At 38.1% G+C, this 23,596-nt stretch overlaps 1 protein-coding gene across 2 annotated transcripts in view; it reads right to left on the reverse strand.

Annotated features, from left to right (window-relative positions):
- The window catches only part of LOC127432102 (semaphorin-5A-like), a 205,820-nt gene that overhangs the window by 127,548 nt on the left and 54,676 nt on the right, over positions 1-23,596 (reverse strand). For both annotated transcript variants that reach the window (XR_007895695.1, XM_051682907.1), the window contains exons 2-3: positions 19,133-19,360; positions 7,274-7,373 (exon numbers count right to left, since the gene is read on the reverse strand). Coding sequence is in view for 1 of the 2 variants with exons in the window: in XM_051682907.1 (XP_051538867.1) it covers positions 7,274-7,373; positions 19,133-19,289 (257 nt within the window). In the remaining variant the exon portion in view is untranslated. The remainder of the gene's footprint in view (positions 1-7,273; positions 7,374-19,132; positions 19,361-23,596) is intronic.

The raw sequence follows: 23,596 nt of genomic DNA on the forward strand, positions 1-23,596 counted from the left end.
TGTGGACTCAGACTTAACCCCGAGTCCAGTTGAGTCCCTTTGCAAAAAAATACACAGTGAAAGCTTCGACTTTTCAGGACTGCTATCTCACTGAATAATTTGTAGCAGCTTCTCACTCATTAAAACAGCATGGGGATATTTTAGAAAACGGAAAACAAACCAATCATTGGATAAAGTGGATATTTACCTACAGTCAACAAAAGAAAATTCCATTTGTGCTGTGTCTTGTTAATAAGGGGCTGTTCACACCAAATGTCTTTGGTTCCATCCATGCTGTTTTTCAGTTGTTTTTCTACATGCTAAACAAATGTCTTTAACCGGTGCATTATGTTTCGCTGTGTTTTTGGCATCTCGTACAGGAGCGGCAAAATCTTTTTAAGTTCTTTTGTCAAGTTAAAAAGAACATCAACTGTTAAAAACGTGTATCGAGACACCTGTGTTATACTCTATTCCCTGATAGCACACGTACAACACCCAGATGTCTATTTGATGTGTGTTTACATCTGGAAGACATCTATTTTATGTTGTTTGCTCATCTGCAATAAGTCTATTAGACGTATGTCAATAAGTATGTCTCGGATGTCAAAAAGACATTCAGCAAATGTCTTTGAGATGTTTATGATTTAGAATGATTGTAAATCTGATCTTATTATGATGTTTAGCAGATGTAAGATGCTTTTCAGTTGAAAAGATCTAAAACAGACATCTCGGAGATGTACGTGTTATCTGGATTCGTTGCACTGCGTTGGTCTGAAAGGCCTCTAGTCTTTTAGAAATGCTTTAGCCATTAGTTACATGAATGCTACACATACTGAAGAAAATGTAAAAATACTTCTCTCAATGTCATAAAAATTTAATGGTTTCTTGGGGAAAAAAAACTCGGGGTACGCAGGTTTCTCTGCGTACCCCGAGATGAAATCTTGCAGGCAATAATAAACAGAAATGCTTACTTGAATTACAATGAATGAAATATAATAGTGCAACTGAGGAAATTGTTAACAAATTTAATGTAATGTTTAATGTTTATATTCACTTTCTGCGCAAACATTTTCATATTTAATACATTATTGTTTGGTTTTTCAGGCCCATTTTAGTTATATAACAGTAATACTGTATTTTGTAAATTAAAAATATTTACTTCACTCAAATGGAATGGAATAGTAGGCTATACAGAAGCTGGTAGTTTGTATTGCCATGCTAAGCCACATAAGCACTTTGAACCTTTCATTTGACATTTTCACTGACATTTTGTTAACACTGACATGTCATAATTGTAATACCAATTTGTTATTTGTCATTTATTTAATTTTTATTCTCAACTGGTAATATTGTTTAACCAACATAAGCTTAAGAAAATAATAAATGATGTTTATTTGATATATGAGCCTAGAATCAATAGTTCTTCAAACTATCCATTTCATACATTCATAAAAACTCTTGTCTTAGACTCAGCCTTTCTACTAGTCTCAGTCTCGATCTCGACCCGGACTTGGCCCTCTCCGGTCTTGGTCTTGACTCAGACTCAACTCTCTTCTGGTCTTGGTCTTGACTTGAACTCGAACTACTCAGGTCTCGGATTGGACTTGGACTCGGATGAGCTGGTCTCGACTACAACACTGTTACCACTAAAGCCTTTTGAGCTTCCCACTATCAATGGCTCCTTTGCACAAGCCACTGGGCCATTAATTCTGTGATGTATCATGACTATACAGCTACACTATCAATATAGAAGCATTCTGAGTGTACAGAGCTGATTCCAGGTTATTTAGTTCTAGAATAAGGCCAGGCCCAATGAGAAGGCTATACCATAGAGGACTTTAGAGGGCCCCCTTCATAACATCATCACAGGGCCCAGCTGTTCCCCATTGCCCCCACCATCCCATTAAGCAAGGGAAAACCTTAATCTAACTCCTACCAGCGCTGTAACCACCATAGACATTAAGGGGAACATGCCTCCTTCCAAATTTAAAATTAGTTTGTCATTTCATTAAAAGGATACTTCACCAAAAAATAAAAGTTCTGGTCTTATTTACTTACCTTTATTACAAACTCATATGACTTTCTTTCTTTTGGAGCATGTAAGGGAGAATGAGTCACCACTGACTTTTAATGTATGGAAAAAAGATTAAATGAAATTAAACGGTGACTGAGTCTAACACTCTGTTCCACGAAAAAAAAAAAAGAAAGTCATACAGATTTGAAATAACATGAGTAAATGTGAGTATATGATGACAGAATATTCATTTTGGGTGAACAATCACTTTATTGCATATAATATAGTGTAATGCTTAGTATAAAAATCTGCTTGGGTAGAGGCATGAGTCAGTTTACAATAATTCTGATTTAAGACAGGTCTGATCAGTCAGGTCTTGGTAACTGGCAGAAATGTTTCTTGAACTGCTAAGTATCTTCATGAGAATCCTGTTGCTCAGTGACCTTGATAGGAGCAGCTCAGCCGGTGCACCTTCACACAGCCCATTAGGCCAGACTGTGGGTATATTTTGGAAGCCTTGAGCACTGACAGCAGCTCTGGAAATCCCATCTGCTCCAAGGATAACCAATCGAGCTGGAAGCATCAGGGAGACTACATAGGCAAGATTTTAGTGTTCTTCCTCACAGCTTGATTTGAACAATAATGATCCATAATCCCTTTATCATCCGATCCATAGTGGTGGACATTTTAACCACATAAAATATGCGCTACCAGCTGCCTTTGTCATTAATCAACAAGTGTTTGATAACATTTCATGGTTATTTTTCAGAATAAGTTTTAAAGAGATAGTTCACCTAAAAATGAAAATTATATCATCATTTACTCACCCAGACATTGCTCCACACCCGTATGACTTTCTTTCTTCGTGAAACACAAAAGGAAATGTTAAGCAGAATGACAGCCTCAGTCACCATTCACTTTCATTGTATACTGTAGAAAAATGATGCAGTGGAACTAAACAGTGACTAAGACTGACATACTGTCTAACTTCTTTTGTGTTTGATAGTAAAAAGAAAGTCATACAAACAACATGAGGGTGAGTAAATTATGCCAGAACCTATTCCTCTAAGACTTCATTACTTTAGAATAAACAATATTGACACTTGTTGATTATGAGGGTCACCTCCCCTATCTAAACAAGTTGCTGGAAATGATTGTTGTATAGTTCCCAGCCTCAATTTAAAGTGCATTACTGGAATCAATATGTTCCAGTTGTTTCTATTTGCCTTGTTTGTGAGGCTTGCTGTCTCCAAGGCCAATACCAAACAGCCAAAGTAAAAGTCCTCTCTTGACAGCTAGAGCCATTTGCAGAAACTGACTGAGCCTTCTCATTCTAGGAAAATATTCAGAACACAATGGTAAGAGAGTTTTATTTTAAGATGTGCAGAGAATGTCTTCTCTAAAAACGATAGGTTACCATTTCTGTAACCCCAGTTCTCTGAAACATTGAGTGGAGAGATACATCTATGGGACGGACACCCGTACCTGACCTCTACAAAAGCATCCAACTGCACCAAGTCTGGCTTGACAGAGCATGTATCCAATGCCGCTGTAATGCCCTGCCCTTACCTGAGGGCATAAAGGACCTGTAGGCACTACTTTTCCACAGTGAGCAGATTCGCTTCTCGCGCAGAAAGCTGGAGGCAGAGAAGCAGTCCAACTGGTTAGGGAGGGCGGCTTGGGGGAAGCGAGCAAGCCTCCCTGTGAGGGGTTGAGGTGTCTGGCTATCAAAGGTTTGATGGTAGGGGTCACCCTCCCACACCCTACGCAGCCATATCCTTAATCTCCAAGCCAGTGAAACTTAACTGCTTAGGGTTGAGTGGGTCTCCCCAGTAGTGCTTCATGTGCTTAACACAAGCAGGGAGGGTGAGCAAAAACCATTTCCCCAGGCCGGGTGGCGTCCGCCAGTAGTTTCCCACTGTAAACATCCCTCTCCTAATAGTGAATTTTTTGAAGAGCCTGCCATTCAATGTTGAGCCGAGCTCAACACAACTCACAAACTTTGAGGAGGATAGCGTGCAGTAACACAGTTAAGCTGCTCACTGGTTGAGCCTGGACACGGGATGGCCTCCTAGTCTTTCGAGCCCTTAAGCACAGCATCATCATCTTTCCCAGAGCCGGGCAGCTCATAATCAAACAATGAAACGCTAGGAAGAGCAGGGTCCTTGATTAGACATAAGTCTGCTTGGTTGGCCCAACTGAGAGATTGCAAAGTCTGGGAGGCCCCCAGAGTTGCAGCATCATTGCCATTTCCCTTGTCCAAGTCATCCTGCTCAAATACAGTCCTTTGGGTAGCAGCTACCTTAAGCTGATGGTACTGGAGCTCTCTTGGCAAGGTGAAGCAATGGCTACAGTTCTCAGGAAGGGACAGAGCTTCCTCTGCCTGTTTTAATTCCATACGGGGTTCCACATGTGGCTGGGCATACTAGCGACTGCTGGTGTCAGGCGCTAGCAGACGTCATAGGGTTTAGACTGAGCCATGCAGTGGAAAATGCTAAATTCTAAATCCAATGTATCAGCAGCCTGAGATGCGGGGAAAAGGGCAAAGAAAAACGTGGGCAGCCAAAAATGTGAAGGCCAGCAAGCGTGGGTGGCTTGCAGGCTGAATAAAAACAGTAAACTGACCAGCATTCCTTAGGCAGTCATGCCTTGCAGAGGTTGATCCAAAGATATGTCCTCCTGCAGACTGTTAAGTGAGAGCAAAGTGAAAATACAGTCAAGCTGTGAGTTTAAGTGTAGAGGTCGCGAGAAGCGAAAGTCAACAAAGGAAAAGTAGTGCGTATAGATCCTCAGGTAAGGGCGAGGCCTTACAGCGGCATTGGACATGCACTCCTGTCTGTCAAGCCAGACTTGGTGCAATTGGATGCTTCTGCAGAGGTCAGGTACGGGTGTCTCTCCCATATGTGGAACTCAAACACGAGATGATGAAAGAGAACTCAAGTTTTTGCTGTAACAGGGTAAAAGAGCATTAAACTTCATTTGGTCTTGTATTTTAAGCCATTACCACAAATATATACACTTCTTTTTAAAACCAGCTCATGTTTTATGTTTAGAGAAAACAAAGAATCCCAATTAATTGCTTTAGCAAACACTGTTAAAAAGACCAGGTCACCAGTATACAGTATGTTGTGTTTTACATGCTGGTCCCCAAAATGGGATGCTAGAATGCTGGTTTCCCTAACGGGCTTCTTAAAGGAATGTTCCAGGTTCAATACAGGTTAAGTTCAATCAACAGCATTTTTGGCATGATGTTGATTACCACAAAAATAATTGCTCATTTATTTTTATACAGTACAGGTAAGGCATTTACTATAGAAGCAAAGGTTGCTAGTCCATATACATTCAAATACACACTGTTTCAAAACTATAGCCCCAAGATGTAAACATTATACTTGTTAACACGATTTTAGCGTAATAAAATCACTTACTAACCTTATCTACGTAAAGTTATATCCAATATTACAACTTCACTGCCGTGATGGCATTACAGTGGCAAACCCTTCAATATGGTAAACACTGCAATGCTGGTAAATCCCTGATTTTCATTGTAAGTGCCATCCTGTAACCACGATTTTTGCTTAAAAAATAAAATAAAATAGATGAGGGACGAGTCAAAATTATTTTTTGTGGTACTCAACATTATGCCACAAATGCTGTTGACTGAGCTTAAAGGTGCTATATGTAAGATTGACAACAAGCGTTTGAAATGGGTACTGCAGTCAAAATTCAAAATATTGGAGAGTTGTCTGCCCCGCCCCAGACTCGAAGCTCATGCGGGTTGCCAGAATGAGCACGCACAACAGGAACGAGCTAAATTGAAAATGTCTCCAATATTTATCCTTGTTTTACTATGCCTCTGGTCATGGTGGATTTAGACAGATGGCGACGCTTTTTAGGTCAGGTGGAATCTGTTATCTCTGATCCAGTTCGTTTGCTGGCTTCCATGGCTGCAGCACGCAGTGTTGTTTGCCTGCAAACTTGTTCAAATCTGGCAACCTGGCGGTGTCGAAATACTATTGGTGAGTGGGCAGTGGGCGGGATCACACAGGCCAAAACATAAACAGAAATTCCGGCCTGGAATGGAAACTTCAAAGTAGAATACATTGGCTGTAGCATTGTTATCAGAGAAGCCAGTATTTCAACGTAGCATGTTTCCTAATTCTCTAATGACATATTATGGTCATTTTATGATTTAGTACAGTAAAAATATTACATATAGCACCTTTAACTATTATTACACACGGAAAATTCCTTTAACTAGCTTTATCAGCAAGCTTATCCAAATCAGCCTATTTCATCAGAAAGACCGTGCTGGTTGACCAGGTTTTTTTTTTTTTTTTTTTTTTAAAGCAACATGGCTATGCTGGTCTATTAAGTAAACCAGCATTAACCACCATAAACCAGCTTGGAAAATGCTGGTCTAAGCTGGTTTTTTCATCAGTGAAGTCAGACTTGATAATGACACATCACACTTTAAAACAGGTTTTGAAAAGTTAATTTCTTATGTCTTATTATTTTAAAGTAAAATAAAAAAAAATTATATATTATATATTATAAATTAATATATATATATATATATATATATATATATATATATATATATATATATATATATATATATATAATAGAATAGAATTGATAGAATGAATAACTAGTGAAGTGAATGTTAATCCCTACTTTTGTGAGAAAAAGTGATTATTCTACCATTCTTGGCCCTGTGGGTGAACAAACTGTTATAGTGCTACATATCAAACCATTTCTGTGGTTGTCACAAAATAATTGCTTGGAGACCTTCCAGGCTGCTGACAGATCAGGAATATGAGATTAATTTGGCTGAAGATGTAAGGCGGGACAGTGTGAAAGTCTATGTGGAAATCAGCACACACATTAATTAGGGCTGGACACAGGGAAACCCTTCCTATTCTCACATTCATGGTGTGACTTTTTTTTATTTATTTATTTTTTCAAGTCTGTCAATGTGGAGGGTCTGTGGCTTTTTGTGTGAGACAAGAGCTCCAATTGGTTTCATTATGGGGTTTTGTAGAGACCCAGATTATATGTCAGTATTGGGCTAATCATGAGAAACTTGGAAATTGTGTCAGTGTGACATTTTCACAGTAGGTGTCCATTTGGTGTTGCTGAAAATATAGTACAGCGTAGTGAGGCCCAGCAGACAAACTGTCAGAACCTTTGACACTTAAACACTCATAAGTAGTATATTTGTATACCAAGACACATGCTACTTAAATTTAACATGGTGATAGAGGAACCATCCATTACCTGGCACCTACGATTAATTCGTTCTGGCCAGGGTCAAAGGTCAGCTGTGAATAATCGACTGTTCCCTCAGATCTGAACCGATGGATCCATGGCTCGATTTCTGCAGCAGAGGAGATGAGACAGGTAAGCACACATTTGTTTAAGAACACACACACATAGACAGTCAACATGTAGACTGAAAACGGTATGAGAGAGTTGGCTTGCTGGTTTTATGCATCTCTGGGAAAATCTTTTCTCTTGTCAGTTTGTGGACGCCGGAGTGTGTGCTTTTATTTGTGCGCGGGTGTGCAGTATGCATAGCAAATACACTCACTGTGGCGCCTTTCATATTAACCCCTGTCCTTGACTTCAAAAACTCAATCATAGCATGTGTAACATCTTTGTTGCCTACCTGCCTCTGTGTAATGGGATAGCTGTCGGATAGCAGCTCTAGTAATGCTAATTTGCTAAGCCACATTAATGGTCATTGCCTTTTTCAGCTCTGGGATGTAGTTTGACATTAGGGGTTGAATTATTTTTACAGTTCAAAGACTCTATAGCAATCACTGATGGCTGGGAACATTCAAAATTGCTTGCATTGTACACCGATCAGCCACAACATTAAAACCACCTGCCTAATATTGTGTAGGTCCCCCTCGTACTACCAAAACAGTGCCAACCCGCATCTCAGAATAGCATTCCGTGATGCTATTCTTCTCACCACAATTGTACAGAGTTCCCGTAGACTTTGTCAGTTCGAAGCAGTCTGGCCATTCTCTGTTGACCTCTCTCATCAACAAGGCATTTCCATCCACAGAACTGCCACTCACTGGATGTTTTTTGTTTTTGGCACCATTCGGAGTAAATTCTAGAGACTGTTGTGCATGAAAATCCCATGAGATCAGCAGTTACAGAAATACTCAAACCAGCCCGTCTGCCACCAAAAATCATCCATGCGCTTATCTAATTAGCCAATCATGTGTCAACATTGCAGTGCATAAAATCATCCAGATATGGGTCAGGAGCTTCAGTTAATGTTCACATCAACCATCAGAATAGGGAAAAAATGTGATCTCAGTGATTTGGACCGTGGCATGATTGTTGTGCCAGACGGGCTGGTTTGAGTATTTCTGTAACTGCTGATATCCTGGGATTTTCAGAGACAGCAAGTCTCTAGAATTTACTCAGAATGGTGCCAAAAACAAAAAAACATCCAGTGAGCAGCAGTTCTGTGGACGGAAATGCCTTGTTGATGAAAGAGGTCAACAGAGAATGGCCAGACTGGTTTGAACTGGCAAAGTCTACGGTAACTCAGATAACCGCTCTGTACAATTGTGGTGAGAAGAATAGCATCTCAGAATGCTATTCTGAGATGCAGGTTGACGCTGTTTTGGAGGCACGAAGGGGACATACACAATATTAGGCAGGTAGTTTTAATGTTGTGGCTGATCATTGTATGTTTTATCATTATAGTCAAAAGGTCAATATTCATGTTCAGCCTGTGAATCAGGTATTACATAAAATTATAAGTAAAAATATTCTTTCCTTATTTTATTTTCCATTGCACTTTGTGAACAAATATGAATACAGAATAAATTAAAAACCTAACAGCAAATTAAATAAAAGATAATTCACAGTGTTGCTTCAATAGATTTGTTTTCTTTCTTTCAATAATCAGTTTAACAGCTAACGGAGAACAAAGCCTCCTGAAACTCTTGTGGGTTTGTTGTTCTTCTGAAGAACAGCATCTCGAGCAAAAGGAAGTCAGAATTCCCCAAAGATACAGCACACAACATCAATTACCACAATGTTCCTCCATAAATCTTGCACGTCTCTATGGGATAGCACTAGAGCTCTTAAATGAATGTGGAGACACTCGATTTTGTTCTCCAGTCTTTTTGAGAAACATTTAAATACCATGACAATTTAAAATAATTCTCATGGGGCTCCAAGATGACTTAAAAGGCTAAAACCTGGGTATAGTCTACACTTGTGAGATAATAGTGGGCATTCATGTTGGTTATCCCTTGATCCTCTGTCAGGATGTACTATGGAAATCAACCACACTTTCTTAAGATATCATATCGATTTTATGTATGTAAAAGCTGTATTTTATGACAAATACATTTTTTCTTGATCTTTAATAAGAGTTTGATCTACAACCCCAATTCTGAAAAAGTTGGGACAGTATGAAAAATGCTAATAAAACAAAAAGGACTGATTTGTAAATTATATTCACCCTTTGCAATATTGAAAGCACTACAACTACACATCATATCATGTTTTACCTTGTGAATTTCATTGTTTTTTTGAAAATGTACAGTCATTTCAAATCAGATGATTGCAACACGCTCCAAAAAAGTTGGGACAGTCGAGTGTTTACCACTGCGAAACATCACCATCACCAAAGTTTAGACAGTGGAATTTTCCCCCATTCATCCATTATGTAGGTCTTTAGCTGCACAATTGTACAGGGTCTTCGTTGCCGTTTGGTGTGCTTCATAATGAGGCACACATTCTCAATTGGAGACAGGTCAGGACTGCAGTCAGGCCAATCTAGCACCTACACTCTCTGCTTACACAGCCATGCACTTGTAATCTGGGCAGTATGTGGTTTGAAGTTGTCCTGCTGGAAAATGCAGTGATGTCCCTGGAAAAAACAGTGCTGGATGGCAGTATATGTTGCTCCAAAATTTGTACATACCTGTCTGCATTTATGGTGTTCTCACAGATGTGCGAGTTACCCATGCCATGGGCACTGACACACCCCTGGCCCATACAGACACTGGCTTTTGGACCTGATGCTAATAACAGCTTGGATGGTCCTTTTCCTCTTTGATCTGGATAACACGACGGCTGTGTTTTTCAAAAACCTTTGAAATGTGGACTCTTCAGACCAAAAAACAGTTGCACTGTTCTACTTTACATCTAAGATGAGACAGAGCCCAGAGAAGTCGGCAGCGCTTCTGGACAGTGTTGATGTAGGTCTTCTGCTTTGCATAGTAAAGTCTTAACTTGCATCTGTGGATGCAGCGGCGAGTGGTGTTGACTAACAAAGGTTTACTAAAGTTATCCCAAGCCCATGTTCATGATATCCATTACAGATGATTGCTGTTTTTAAGACAGTGATATTTGAGGGATCAGAGATCACGCACATTCAGAAGTAGTTTTCGTCTTGCCCTTTACTCACCGAGATTCCTTGAATCTTTGAACTATATTGTGCACTGCAGAGGGTGAAATGCCCAAAATCCTTCCAATTTGTCTTTGGGGAACATTGTTCTCAAAGTGCTGGATTATTTGCTGATGCATCTTTTGGCAAATTGACAAGTCTTGAACGATCCTTGCTCTTGAAGGACGAGGCTGTTTTTGGAGGCTCCTTATACAGTATTATGACACAATTGTCTCACCTGTTTCACATCTTGCTATTTCAACTTGTCAAATTGTTATTAGTCTTCAATTGCCCGTCTCAACTTTTTTGGAGCGTGTTGCAATCATCTGATTTGAAATTACTGTACATTTAAAAAAAAAAAACAATGAAATTCACAAGGAAAAACATCATATAATGTGTAGTTGTAGTGCTTTCAATATTTACAAATCAATTCTTTTTGTTTTTATTAGCATTTTTCATACTGTCCCAACTTTTTCGGAATTGGGGTTGTACTATGAAAACATACTGTAACTTTTAACACCTCATGAAATCAACATTAGAGTTCTGGCTTTTAGCCCATGTCTATTACCTTGGAGTCTCCACTAACGAGCTGATAAGTTGAATCAGGTGTGTTTGATTAGGGAGATATCCAAAATGTGTTGTGTTGGGGTGGCCTCCAGGAACAGGGTTGGGAACCTCTGTTCTAGCATACTACTATAAGCTAACAAAATTAACCTTATTCAAATTAAAGTTCATGACTGTAATGTCAAATAAATACGATTGGCTATTTAAAATGGAACCTGTTTCAATAGAAAAATATGTCAACACAGGAAAGAAAACTTAGCTCATCAAGCAATTTTCAAGTCAAGTTAAGCTCTTTATTGTTATTGTACAAGTACAATGAAATTATTCTCTTTCACTGAATGTTGCATAAATTTAGAAAAGAGAGTAGAGATAAGAAATAAATGTAAAAAAATATTGAGAAATATAAAATCTAGGAAATGTATCTAAATACAGTATACAGGAATAAAGAAAATTAGAAATATACAACAAATAATAATAAGCATGAAGGTGCTTGAAATGAGTAGATTAGATGTGCAAAATATTGTTGCCATAGTGAATCAGGGATTGCAGAATATTGCTAGTGCAAACAAGTTTTTTGGTGGAGTATGATGCAGATGCAGATGTAGAGGTAGATTCAGTGTACAATGGTGTGCAAAGTGTTCACAGTAAAATAGAAATATACAATAAATAACAATTAAAGTTAACATGAAGGTGCACAAAATCAGTAGACCAGATAGTGCAAAATATTTTAGTCATAAATGTATGAGGCAGTGCAGTTTATCGTGGTGCAAAAACAAGTCTCTGAGTGTGTAAATGATGCAGAGGTAGAGGTACAGTGGTGTGCAAAATGTTCACAGTAATGTGCAAAGATGTCATCAACAGTAGCTTTTGTGGGGTCTTTAAAAACTCAACTCCTTATGCAGTCTAAAAAGGCCTTTTAGTGGAATTAAGCTGCAAAAATGTCTTGTTTCAAAATATTGAATAAATTAACACATGACTGCCCACATGACTGCCAACATTAATCAGGGATTTTCAATTTGCATATTGTGAGAGAAGTGGTCATAATTTAAAAAAAGAAATGTGGTAATGTGTATTTTCATGTACACTATTTCAGGTCTTTTTCCACCTTTGTGGAACAAGAGTCATATGGTGTGAAAGAAGCAGTTTAGGAATGAATATCATAGAAAAATAGCATGAAGATGTAAAACAACATGGCAGCTTCCAAAAACCAACCTCAGAATGGAAGCAATTTAAAGCCTTCAAGGTCACTACATGTCAAAGCTTCAGGAACTTCTTGGTATGCTTTCTGTAAAATTTCTGTTTTCTTGAACGGTCAAGGACTGTTCCTTTTAATAGGCATTAATATGTTTACTGATTTTAAAATTCTTAAAGTGCAGGAAGGAAAATTTGACAAGCCACAGCTGTGTACATTTTGGGGTCCTTGTACTTCTAGCATAAAGTTGCTGTAAAACAATGCCTCTAACCAAAATTACAGCGGGAGGAGCCCAAGGCATGCGTGTATATAAAATGAGACAAAACCACTTTACATAGAGTGTGTTTATACTGAAATGCTGATTTGGTGTCTTTTTCTAACCATAGTAAAAATAGATTAAAATAGTAACATATTTTTACAGGAGTTCATACTTCTCTGAATCAGTAAAAAACAACACACAGGTTACTGAAGTGTGTGCGTGTATGTGCCCTATTCACACCAAGAGTGAATATTCACCGCAAATGACACTTTTGTTTCAGAAAGCATACTGAGTTGTCATTATACCGCAATATATTCTTATATCAAGCTATCATTATATCACTGCATTAAAGTGTTACATTACTGGATTAAAGACTTGAAATTTGCATTAAAGTGAGCTCATTTTTTATTGTTTTACAAGTTGTATAATTTGTTTTTATTTAAAACGAGTACAGTCTGTTTTGTAAGATGAGTTTTATTTTGCATTGAAGCGACTGAAATCTTTATTGTGGTACTAAAACATAATATATCCATGGACTTTTTTTGCGACATCCAGAATTTATCTTGAAAGTGTATATTTTAAGTTTCCCCCCACTTTTAATCACCTTTTTGCCTTCACTAGTTTTCACATTTCTTCTTTTTAATGTCTTGTACAAATAATTTTTTTTTAAAAAGTAAAAATATTCCATGTAGTCTTTCAAGTAACATGAGCTCATAAAAGCTTGCATAAATGGAAAATGCTGTTTTAAAGTAGATTTAAATATAGTATAACCACTGGATATCAACTTTCCAATAGTATTTCATGGCAACTACCACTGTCAGATGCGTTGTATCTTGTGTTGCAACACATGAAATGTGTATTGTCAAATGCATTTTTCCTTGTGTTAAAGCCTGTGAATGACTGCTCTAAGTGTGAATAGACCTTTCGCCTGCTATTTGTTTGTCTGCTTATTGACTCTCATTTGAAGAGTCCTTAACACTGGTTGTAATATTTGTGTTTATTTTCAGTGCTGACGTAGTTAAATTACAATTAATGTGATGAGTTCAGACACAAAACGAAACGAAGTTGAGTGTTGAATTCTGTAACAGTATAAGGATGGGCAAGGAGGTGGCAGGAACCAGCTGAACAATCAACATTAATGAACTTTAATGATATAAATGAACTTAAAACAACATAAAACATAAGGACACAGATACATATGCAGCGCGGCCGTGTGCGTCTCTCTCTCGATCTGGCACCTCCGGCACCCCTTTATCTCGCTCTCCCGCTGATCAGCTGATTCAGCGCCAGCCGTGCACCATCACGGCCCAGCCATGCCCTCCTCCTCGTCAAACTCCTCCCCGGCCGATTCAGGCCAGGGCGCCACCGGACTGACTTACTCCCCCCCACCTCTGGAAGGGATACACTGCCCTTCCGGCTGTTCCGTCAGCCGGTGGTCCACCCCGCCTCCTGTAAACCTGGGGGAGAGACGAGGGGAGGCATGGGGAGAGGGAAAGGGTGAGCAGAGAGAGAGAGAGAGAGAGAGAGAGAGAGAGAGAGAGAGAGAGAGAGAGAGAGAGCGAGAGAAGAACTTGCTCGCCGGCTCCCGGATGCGCTGTCGCCCATTCCTCAACTGCTTCTCCTCCTTCTGGCGGACGCCAGCTCGCTCCTCCCCAGGCAGATGGCAGTGAGTCCTCCAGCCCCTGGTGGATGGAACCACTCCTCCCCTTCTTCGGCGGATGGCAGTGGTTCCTCTGGCTCTCAGCGGCTGGCAGCGACCCCTCCGTCCCCAGACAGACGGCTGCGGCTGCTCCCCTGGCAGATGGCAGCGGTGAGGACTCTGCGACAGCGTATCCCTCCTCCCTCCAGGGTTTCGGCACCACTGTAACAGTACAAGTATGGGCAAGGAGGAGGCGGGAACCGGCTGAACAGTCAACATAAACTTTAATGGTATAAATGAACTTAAAATAACATAAAACATAAGGACAGAGACACACATGCAGTGCGGCCACGTGCGTCTCTCTCTCTCTCTTTCTTGAACTGGCGCCTCCGGCTCCCCTTTATCGCGCTCTCCCGCTGATCAGCTGATTCAGCGCCGGCCGTGCTCCATCATGGCCTGGCTATGCCCTCCTCCTTGACACAAATTAGTATTTCCATCAAGCTGTGCAATACACAGAGAGCTCTGACAAGTCTGTGCATACAGCACTCACTCAGGTCATGACAAATATACCTGTAGGGAACCATCTGCTTCCTAAACCTGTCATCTACAACAAAAGGAAAGCCTTGTTTTCACTCCTTCATACACAAAGCAAAAAAAAAAAAAAAAAACAGCTCTCTGGAGACTAGACTAAAACAGAATGCAAACCTCACACACAATGATTGTACAACATCAATCTAGATTTACATCATCTGTCTAGAACATTATTTCACAAAACACCCACTCATGAGCACAGCACTATGGTTTTATGGCGCAGGTATTATTTCTTTACAGCCAACCAGTGTCTATCTTTATAACAGAGATCTAACATGGGAGCTCAGCTGGGGTTCTAACATGCAAGGAAATATATTTATCTTTTTTATAGTCTTCTACACAGTGGCAAGCCAACTGTCAGTGGTGTCTTTCCCACTTTTTGATCCCATATGGACCAGGATTACGTAGTCAATGGATAAATGTGTCACCGCACCAGTCTGGGGAAGAGAACAGAGGTGTTCCATTTAGGAAAACACAATCTTTCAATCCCAGCTTTTCTCTTTTGGTCGGGATAGACACACACATATCACATGTCCGTGACTCAAACCTTTTTATTGATTTTTTTTTCAAAGAGGCTTCTTGGAACAGTCTCTTTTATAAATGCAGACGGCAGGCTTGATTCAAAAAGGCAAATTTAAAGATAGAGCAAAATGTTTCTTTCAGCCTTTAATTCTGTCTAAATTGGCTTACTGGGTGGCCTGACGAAGTCTGAAAGGTTTAGATAAAAAAGAAGAACCATCAATCACACTCTCTATGTAGCCTTTGTCAAGATAAACAGCACAACACTGCCTGTATATTTGGCTATTATTACAGAGGATGCTCTTTCACAAAGCAAGACATTGTAGCAAAACAGATACTGTACAGGGGTATTTATTAAATAGCTGTTTTTAGGTATGTAAAGCTTCAGTAAACTATATCCTTTTCATCTATGTTAAATACTGGTTCGTTGGGATGATACTGTGACTAGATTTGATAATTGGATGAATCTAACAAAAAGATGTCACATATACCAAAATAATAATAATAAAAATACAGCATTTCAAACAAAGAAATTGAAGCCTATTTTTAGGACCGTTACAATTTTACGATTGGTGATTCTTGTTAGACTCTCATTACTGTAATACATTTTTTATACAATTTACAATTATTATTATTGTTATTATTATTTTTTTACTATATTACAGTTAAAGAACACTGTAAAAAAAATTGTAATTTTAACAGAAAAATAATTAAAAAAAATGCTACAGTAAAAAAAAAAAAAAAACCAAACAAAAAAAAACAATTCAATTTGTTAACTGATTAACTGGTTACCATGTACAGTGAAAATTTATATTTTATTTAAAAAGACAATACATGTAATTTTACTGTAAAATATTGTAAAAAATGTCACACTTTATATTAGGTGGCCTTAACTACTATGTACTAACATTAAATACACACAAGACTATGTGGAGTATTTACTTTACGTAACTACATGTTGTTCTGCAAAATGCCCACATTTGCTGCTACTGAGGTTGAGGTACGGGTAGGTATAGAAGTAAGGGTAGGGTAAGGATTAGAATTAGGGGTTAGAGTTAGGTTTTGGGGTAAGGGTTGGGGGTAAAGTTAACAGTGTAACTACAAAATGTACTTTAAATGCAGTTACAATGCAACAACATGTATGCACATAATAAGTACATTGTACCAAATGGTTAAGTACATAGTAGTTAATGCCACCTAATATAAAGTGGGTCAAAAATGTCTTTTAGAAGTAAAAAGTATAATTTATCTTATAGTTAACGGTTAAAAATATTTTCCTCTAATTAGTAAATTAGTTCATGTAAACTATTGTTAAAATTACAGTGAAAAGCTATAATTTAGCATTTCCCAAATTCCCTGTGAATTTAAATATTTATGTTTTTTTTTCTTATTTTCTTTCCAATATATCATTTATGTACAATTTAGGGTGTTTTATATTTTACACTATACGTTTTTGTTTAATGTTCATTGCATTATTTTAATGTCACATTTTAATGTGTTACCCTGATGTTGTTTTGTGTTTGTGTGAGTGGGCACTGTCCACATATTTATTGGCAATTGCTCCTAGAAACGCAACCTTTGAAGAAATTTAAGTCATCATGTGGCTTTTTGTTTTACCATCTGATTTACTAAAGAAAATGTAAAAGTATAAAGCAGATTTTTGTAGTTCTAGTAGTTTTGTATATTAACATTATATCATTTAATGAGACAAATGGTAGTGAACTGTAAACTATACAGGTACCACAATGACACCCTTTAGTGCCTGAAACATAGTCAATGAATTTTTTTACGGTAAATTTCTTGCAACCATAGCTGCCAGTCTTTTACTGTAAATGTAACAGGATTTTGTTTTCTACAGTAAAATTACTCTAATACAATGATTTTTTTCTTATTTATTTACATCAGCATACATTTAAAGGAGTAAAACAAATACTACCATGATATATACTTTTTCACATGGAAATGGAGATTTTGCTGGGAAAATGTGCATAATTGTCATGAAAATAATGTCACAATGCAAAATTTCTTAACTGTCCTTAAAATAGACTTCATTTTCTATCGAAGTAACTTAATTTCTCATTTCTTTCTTTTGATTTTGGGGTGACACATGACTGGAAAATGCTCTTGACATGTTTCAAGAATTTCACCCTCTATGTTTATCTTCCAGTAATACAAGAGCCTGTTCAGAACAAGGTTTGACTGTAAAATGCAGTATAATCTGAACTCCAGTTGAGAACTGGGACCATAAAGGGCATAAGGAGTTCAAGGCTTATTTTAGAATTCTCAGTGCAGCACTTCACCAAACACATAAGAGAAAAGCCCGAAAAGACCAATGCCCAGCCCACAGATCCCAGTGCTGTTTAAATAAATGTTTTTACTGTAGAAAGAGTTTTTGTGAAGGCTGGTGTGTGGGTATTTGATCATATAGCAGGGCAGCTGCTAAATGTGTAGACTGGGACTTGTTCAATGATCAGAAAGCTTTGATTCAAAAGCTCAGTCAAACATGGAGAACAAGGTTTATCTGTGCTAACATCAGAATTGTATTTTCAAAATGGTGCCAATGGACCGATATGGGTTTGGAATGAACAGTTTATAAAGTGTGTGTTTGTGTGCACATATGTGACAGACTTCCCTGTCACTGCAGGGCATGCATCCATTCTCTCTGCATAGTATTTGATGAATGGGGTGCTAATTAAAAGGTTTGTGTGTTGCATTTGTGTGGAAGAGGTGTTAGACATCTCACACACGTTATTTAACACAGATGGTGAACTCATACCATTTTGAAAATCAATGGCTTAAATAGCTACTAGTCCGTGTTACTATTCATTAGACCATGATTGCAGGCAGCTTTATTCTACATTAGCTCACATACAGTCAGAGCTGATCACTAAGCAAAAAAGTGACCTTGCCTTTCCACTCCATTAGCCCCATCAGACCCCCTTTGGCTTTGACATTTAGCTGCACAATTACTTATTGAAAATTGGCTGTTAAATTTACATTGATTATAATACACATTCTCTAGGAAGGGAGTCTAGTAATTTAAGTTGCAGGGAAGGTGACTGAGTTTGTCAATGCAATTAGGTTCCTTTGATTTAAGGCAAAACACACTGTTTAAGGAAACAGTGTCCTTAAAGTAATAGTTCAGCGTAAATTAATGCTCTGTCATCATTTCCCCACCCTCATGTTGTTCCAAACCCGTGTGACTTTCTGTATTTTGTGGAACCCAAAGGATGTTAGACAGAATGTTTGACATTGACAGTCTAAGTCACCATTCCTTTTTAAAATATGGAGGAAACAAAACATGCAGTGAAAGTAAATGGTCACTAAGGCTAACATTCTGTCTAACATCTGCTTAATTGTGTTCCATGGAAAGAAAGTCATATGGTTTGAAACAACATGAGGGTGTATGATGACAGTTTCCATTACTACTAGTACTACTACTACTACTACTACTACTACTACTAATAATAATAATCATAAGAATGATTATTATTAGTAGTATTATTATTGTGTAATACATGTTAAATGTGTATTATGTAATGGAATATTGGGGTGTAAAAGTCCATTATGTTATATGTGGAAGTAACTAATTACTAGCTACTTGAGTATTCTTTTAATTGTATGCTTTCTTTCTCTTACTCGAGTAATTTTTAACATTACTACTTTTACTTCTACTTGAGTAATTATTTTTTAAAAGTAATTGTACTTTAACTTGAGTAAAGATTTTGGCTATACCCACCTCTGGGTAGAAGGTACTTTTTATGCATGTTTTTTTTTTTTTTTTTTTACAGAACCTTTAAAATCTTGTTAAGGTGAAAATGTACATTTATTGTAAATTTTAAGCTCTAGAGCAACTCAAGCCTGTTGGTTTGCAATAACAAAAAAACACATATTCAAGCATGGAGTTCTCCTTATCAGGCTGTTGTGTGTAGGACGGAGATGCTGACCTGTATGAGAGATGAGTGGGTGTTCAGCTTTGTGGCAAGGGGACTCCAGAGCTCGTGTGGCCCCCCGGCAGGGCACTCCTCTGGGGAACAGCAACAGCAGGCTGTGCAGCAGGACTAGGCAGCGGGCCAGGGGCGTTCCCTCCACAGGGGGAGCCATGGGGGTCCACGGGACTCTGCTCAGTACTGCTGGGGCAGGGGTATACGGCACTGGGCATCTGCCACTGAAATCTGCAGTGGAGAAAAAATTAGGGAGAATTATTGAATGATTGTCATAAGATTAGATTGATTCCATTGGTAACACTATAACTTTCACAACCTTCATTAATAAGTCATTAACCAACATTATTACATTATATAATGATTAACATTAACATTTAACACATTTAAAGTAATTTATCCACTTAAAGTTTTACACTACTAGGTACTAACATTAAAATATATTAAATAAAATGTATTTATTGTGTAACTACATATTGTTTTGCAAAATTCTCACAAACTTCACATTTGCTGCTACTGAGGTTGAGGTACAGGTAGATTTAGGAGTAGGGGTAGTGGTTAGGGTAAGGGTTGGGGTAGGGTTAGGGTTAGGATTGGGGGTATGGTTAACAGTGTAACTACAGGTGTAATTATATACAGTTACTAGAAATGTAAGTACAACGCAACAACACAACTTATTACATAATAAGTACATTGTATTAAATGCTTAAGTGCATAGTAGATTAATAATATAAAGTGGATTCATGTCCATTTATTTGGTATGTAGCTATGTAATTATCAGCATAGTGTACAGTCAGCCAGTCATTATCGCCAAATAAATCAATTTAAGTTGATTCAAGACCTGTCCACTTTGAGTCTGGTTCCTGTCAGGATTTATTTTGCGACAATGACCGTGTGACTGTAAATTTTTCTGTCTTCAGTCTTATTAATGCAAGTTATTATAAAGCGTTACAGATTCATGTTGAGAATTACATACAGGTATTTTAATCCTGTGTAGCTTGGTAAAAGGGGGGAAAAAAAACTTTTTTTAAAGTGATAAATGAAGGGTGAATAGAGAGAGTGCTGGTCATGTATAGGGAGATATTGAAAGATAATATTGCAAAGACTTTTAGACACATAGAGGAGCCAGATAAAGAAAATGCAGCTGTTGAGCTCTTTACATTCTCCCCTCTCTTCCTCGACTCTCATCTTTGACCTTTGACTTCACTTCCACTAATCAGCACAGGAGGGCTGCACTCTAGCTCCTCTGAAGTGGCACGCACCATCAGAGAGCATACCACAGAACATGCAAGCTCCACAGGGGCCCCTCACACAGAGCACACAGAGGCAGTACAACTCAAATGTAGTTTTGCACAACTGAGACACTCATTGTATATGTCGCTATAGATTACATTTATACTCATGACCAGAACAGCAATGACTCTGCAGGATCGGATTTTAGGTCTATAAGACGGTCTGCAGCTCAATCTCATCATGTTTAAGGGGATAATTACACTTGGTCGTTTCATGCGATTTTACTGATAGCTATCCAATCATGAAAAGACAAAGTGCAAATGCCCTCCAAGATGCATTTAAGACAGATAGCAATTCAATCACTCAAACCACTTCAGGAAATGCATACAAGACGTGCAAAGTTGAAATGCATCTGGTTGTTCAGGCCACATATGCAAAGTTTGCTCCTCCTAAATGAACTAAGTCAGCATAGAGACGTTTGGGAGCACAAAGACAAAATGGAAAGCCTTTGCCTTTTGTATCGCAATAGTAGAAGGAATTTTAGCAAGTTCAGCCACCTCCTTTTTTTAGCTGTTATGAGCCACATCAAGTGTAGAAAAAATTTGCTGCTTGGCATTACCATCATCACGAAAGGGAACTTCATTAAATTTGCACATAGAATGAGAATAGAAGATCGGATTCATATCTGTTTTTCAGAGACACATTTATGTGGCCAAGCGTAAATGGAATGTACATATCCAATCGGAAAGCAATCCGAACGATCAAGATGCTTGATGTTACTAAGTGTAAGTACTGTAGGCCCAAAGCCAAACACTCACACCACTGCATTACCAGAGCCTGTCAATCAAAAATCCCCTAATCTTTAATGTCCTCAGGATGGCATCTCTGCAGTATGGCAGTTGATGAAATTGAGTCAGTCTATGAGAAGGGCAGTAGAAAATTCGATTATGGCAAAGTTGCTCTCATCAGCACAGACCACAGAGACTTCAGGAATTGACAGAGCGCTGTCATTCAGGTTTCAATGGCCTGATGGAGCTGATGGTTTTGGAGACACATGTCTGTAGTGTGTGTGGAAAACCACCAATCCATGTGTTCTCTTGTCTTGTCGGATGCATGTGCAGTATCCTGCTAGCACATGCTGGACAGAGTGGAGCCAGGGCTTTCTACTGGAATAATTTTTTTCATTTTCACTTACTGGCTATTCCCACTGCAATCTAATACACATGCAACCCCCAAAGATACATAATCACACAAAAGAACCAAGATATTTGATGACTAAATATACAAAGTATTACACTCAAACATATTTACATCTTTTATAGAATGGTAAATATTTACTATAGTTTACTGTTTAAAAATTGGCAGAATATTAGGCCCATAATGTCATAATGTCGTATTATACCAATACGTTTGCATGCATAACATTTTATACTGTAGCTCTTTGCAGAGCTTTAATGCTGCCACCCACTCATACATGTAAACACACACACACACACAGCAAGGAAAAGATAAGAATCACATCAGTGGATATCTAACCCAGCTGATGAATAGTGAAAAGGGCAAACCTCCATTAGAGCTGTTGTGTGTCAGCTGATCTAATTCAATCTCATGAGATGGAGCTGGTTTCCAGCAAGCTGTTCATGAACAGCTCAGAAATTTAGGACTCAGGGACAACTTGAAAAAATGTCAAAGGATGGAGCAGTGGCCTAGCAGTTAGCATTTGTCAGGGCTTTTCAACTATTGTTTTTCGAGGGCCAGATTATCCAAATGCAATTTGAGGGAGAACAAACATTTTTTGAGTAATTGTGAGATCTTAGCACATTCATTTGAAGATCTTGCTTGTTAACACGAAAAACAAAAAAGCCTTAATATGGTGTGTTTACATTTAAAATATCTTCTAATGTCCATATAATGAAAATGCCAAAAACGTTCTGCTTTTTTCATTTTCAATAAAACATCGTTTAGTATGTTTTTAACCGATTTAAATTATGGGGATGCTAGAAATGTCCTCAAAAACCACATTTATAGCATAATACCCTTGTAATTACCAGTTTGTAACCTAAAAAAAAAGACCTCAAACACCACTTAAACCTGCCCACACACACACACACACACACACACACACACACACACACACACACACATTTATGTATATATATATAAATGCCAGTGTAGAAATGTATTGATCTTTGGTAGACACAGCACAAACTTAATTTGATGTTGTTCAGGATTGAAAATGCTGACTCATAGATGCAGAAATCTCAGCTAAAAACACATCTTTCTCTCTGGCATTTGTTCCAACAGAGTTTTGATATTTATTATTGTTATTAATAGTTACCAGCTGTATTTCCTTTTCTGTTTTATCTCTTTGTCTTTATTTTTATCTTATTTCATTTTATTATTCTACAGCACATTTGTCAACAGTCTGTTGTTTTTAATCATGCTTTATAAATAAATTGACTTTGACTTTAGATGTAAAACCAAACATAGGATGTATGCAGGTTCTGTGGAGCTTCATATTATCTCTTCTTATGAGCACTATATTTTCTGAAATGAGACACATTGAAAAGATGCTGTCCATTCTTTTTTGTACCTTTTTCTGTTTTTGAGTGTGCCACCTTGTCATATTGCACATGAGCTAATGTATCGCTGTATCAACTGCTGTTGCTCTTTTTTATGTCAGAGGATTTGTCCAGAGCTATATTGATTGCATAAATACATGATGTACTTATTGGATAACACATGATGAAAAATGTGTGCCTAAATGGTGCTGGGTCATGTTTGGGAAAACTAGGATAGCTGAACTATGGCCTGAAAAAAAAAAAAAACGTAAAAAGCACTCACTCCAGTCCGAATATGGACTGCAGACCACAAATTGCTGACCACTTATTGCTTTTGAAATCAAGCAGTTGAGTTTTGTGCAGCGAGCACTCCCATTTATCAGGCAATTTCATTAAAGTCAATTGGGTGTGGGGGCACATAAAAATGATTGAGAGGCTGGATTTGGCTGTGCTCTGACACATTGAGCTGTGATGCTCATTTGAGTGACGTGGGTTTCAATCCAGCCTGCAACATTTTCCCATCCCATTTCCACTTTCCATTTAAAAAGCCATAAAAAGAGAAAAAAATGCAACTGTAAGCTTAACCAATTGCCACTGCACAAAAATAATGGTTGGTCATTAGTCAGGATGTCATAAAAGACACAAGCTCTGAGTTTCCTTCAATCATAGCTGC

The sequence above is a fragment of the Myxocyprinus asiaticus genome, chromosome 41 (assembly GCF_019703515.2).
Source record: "Myxocyprinus asiaticus isolate MX2 ecotype Aquarium Trade chromosome 41, UBuf_Myxa_2, whole genome shotgun sequence".
NCBI lineage: Eukaryota > Metazoa > Chordata > Actinopteri > Cypriniformes > Catostomidae > Myxocyprinus > Myxocyprinus asiaticus.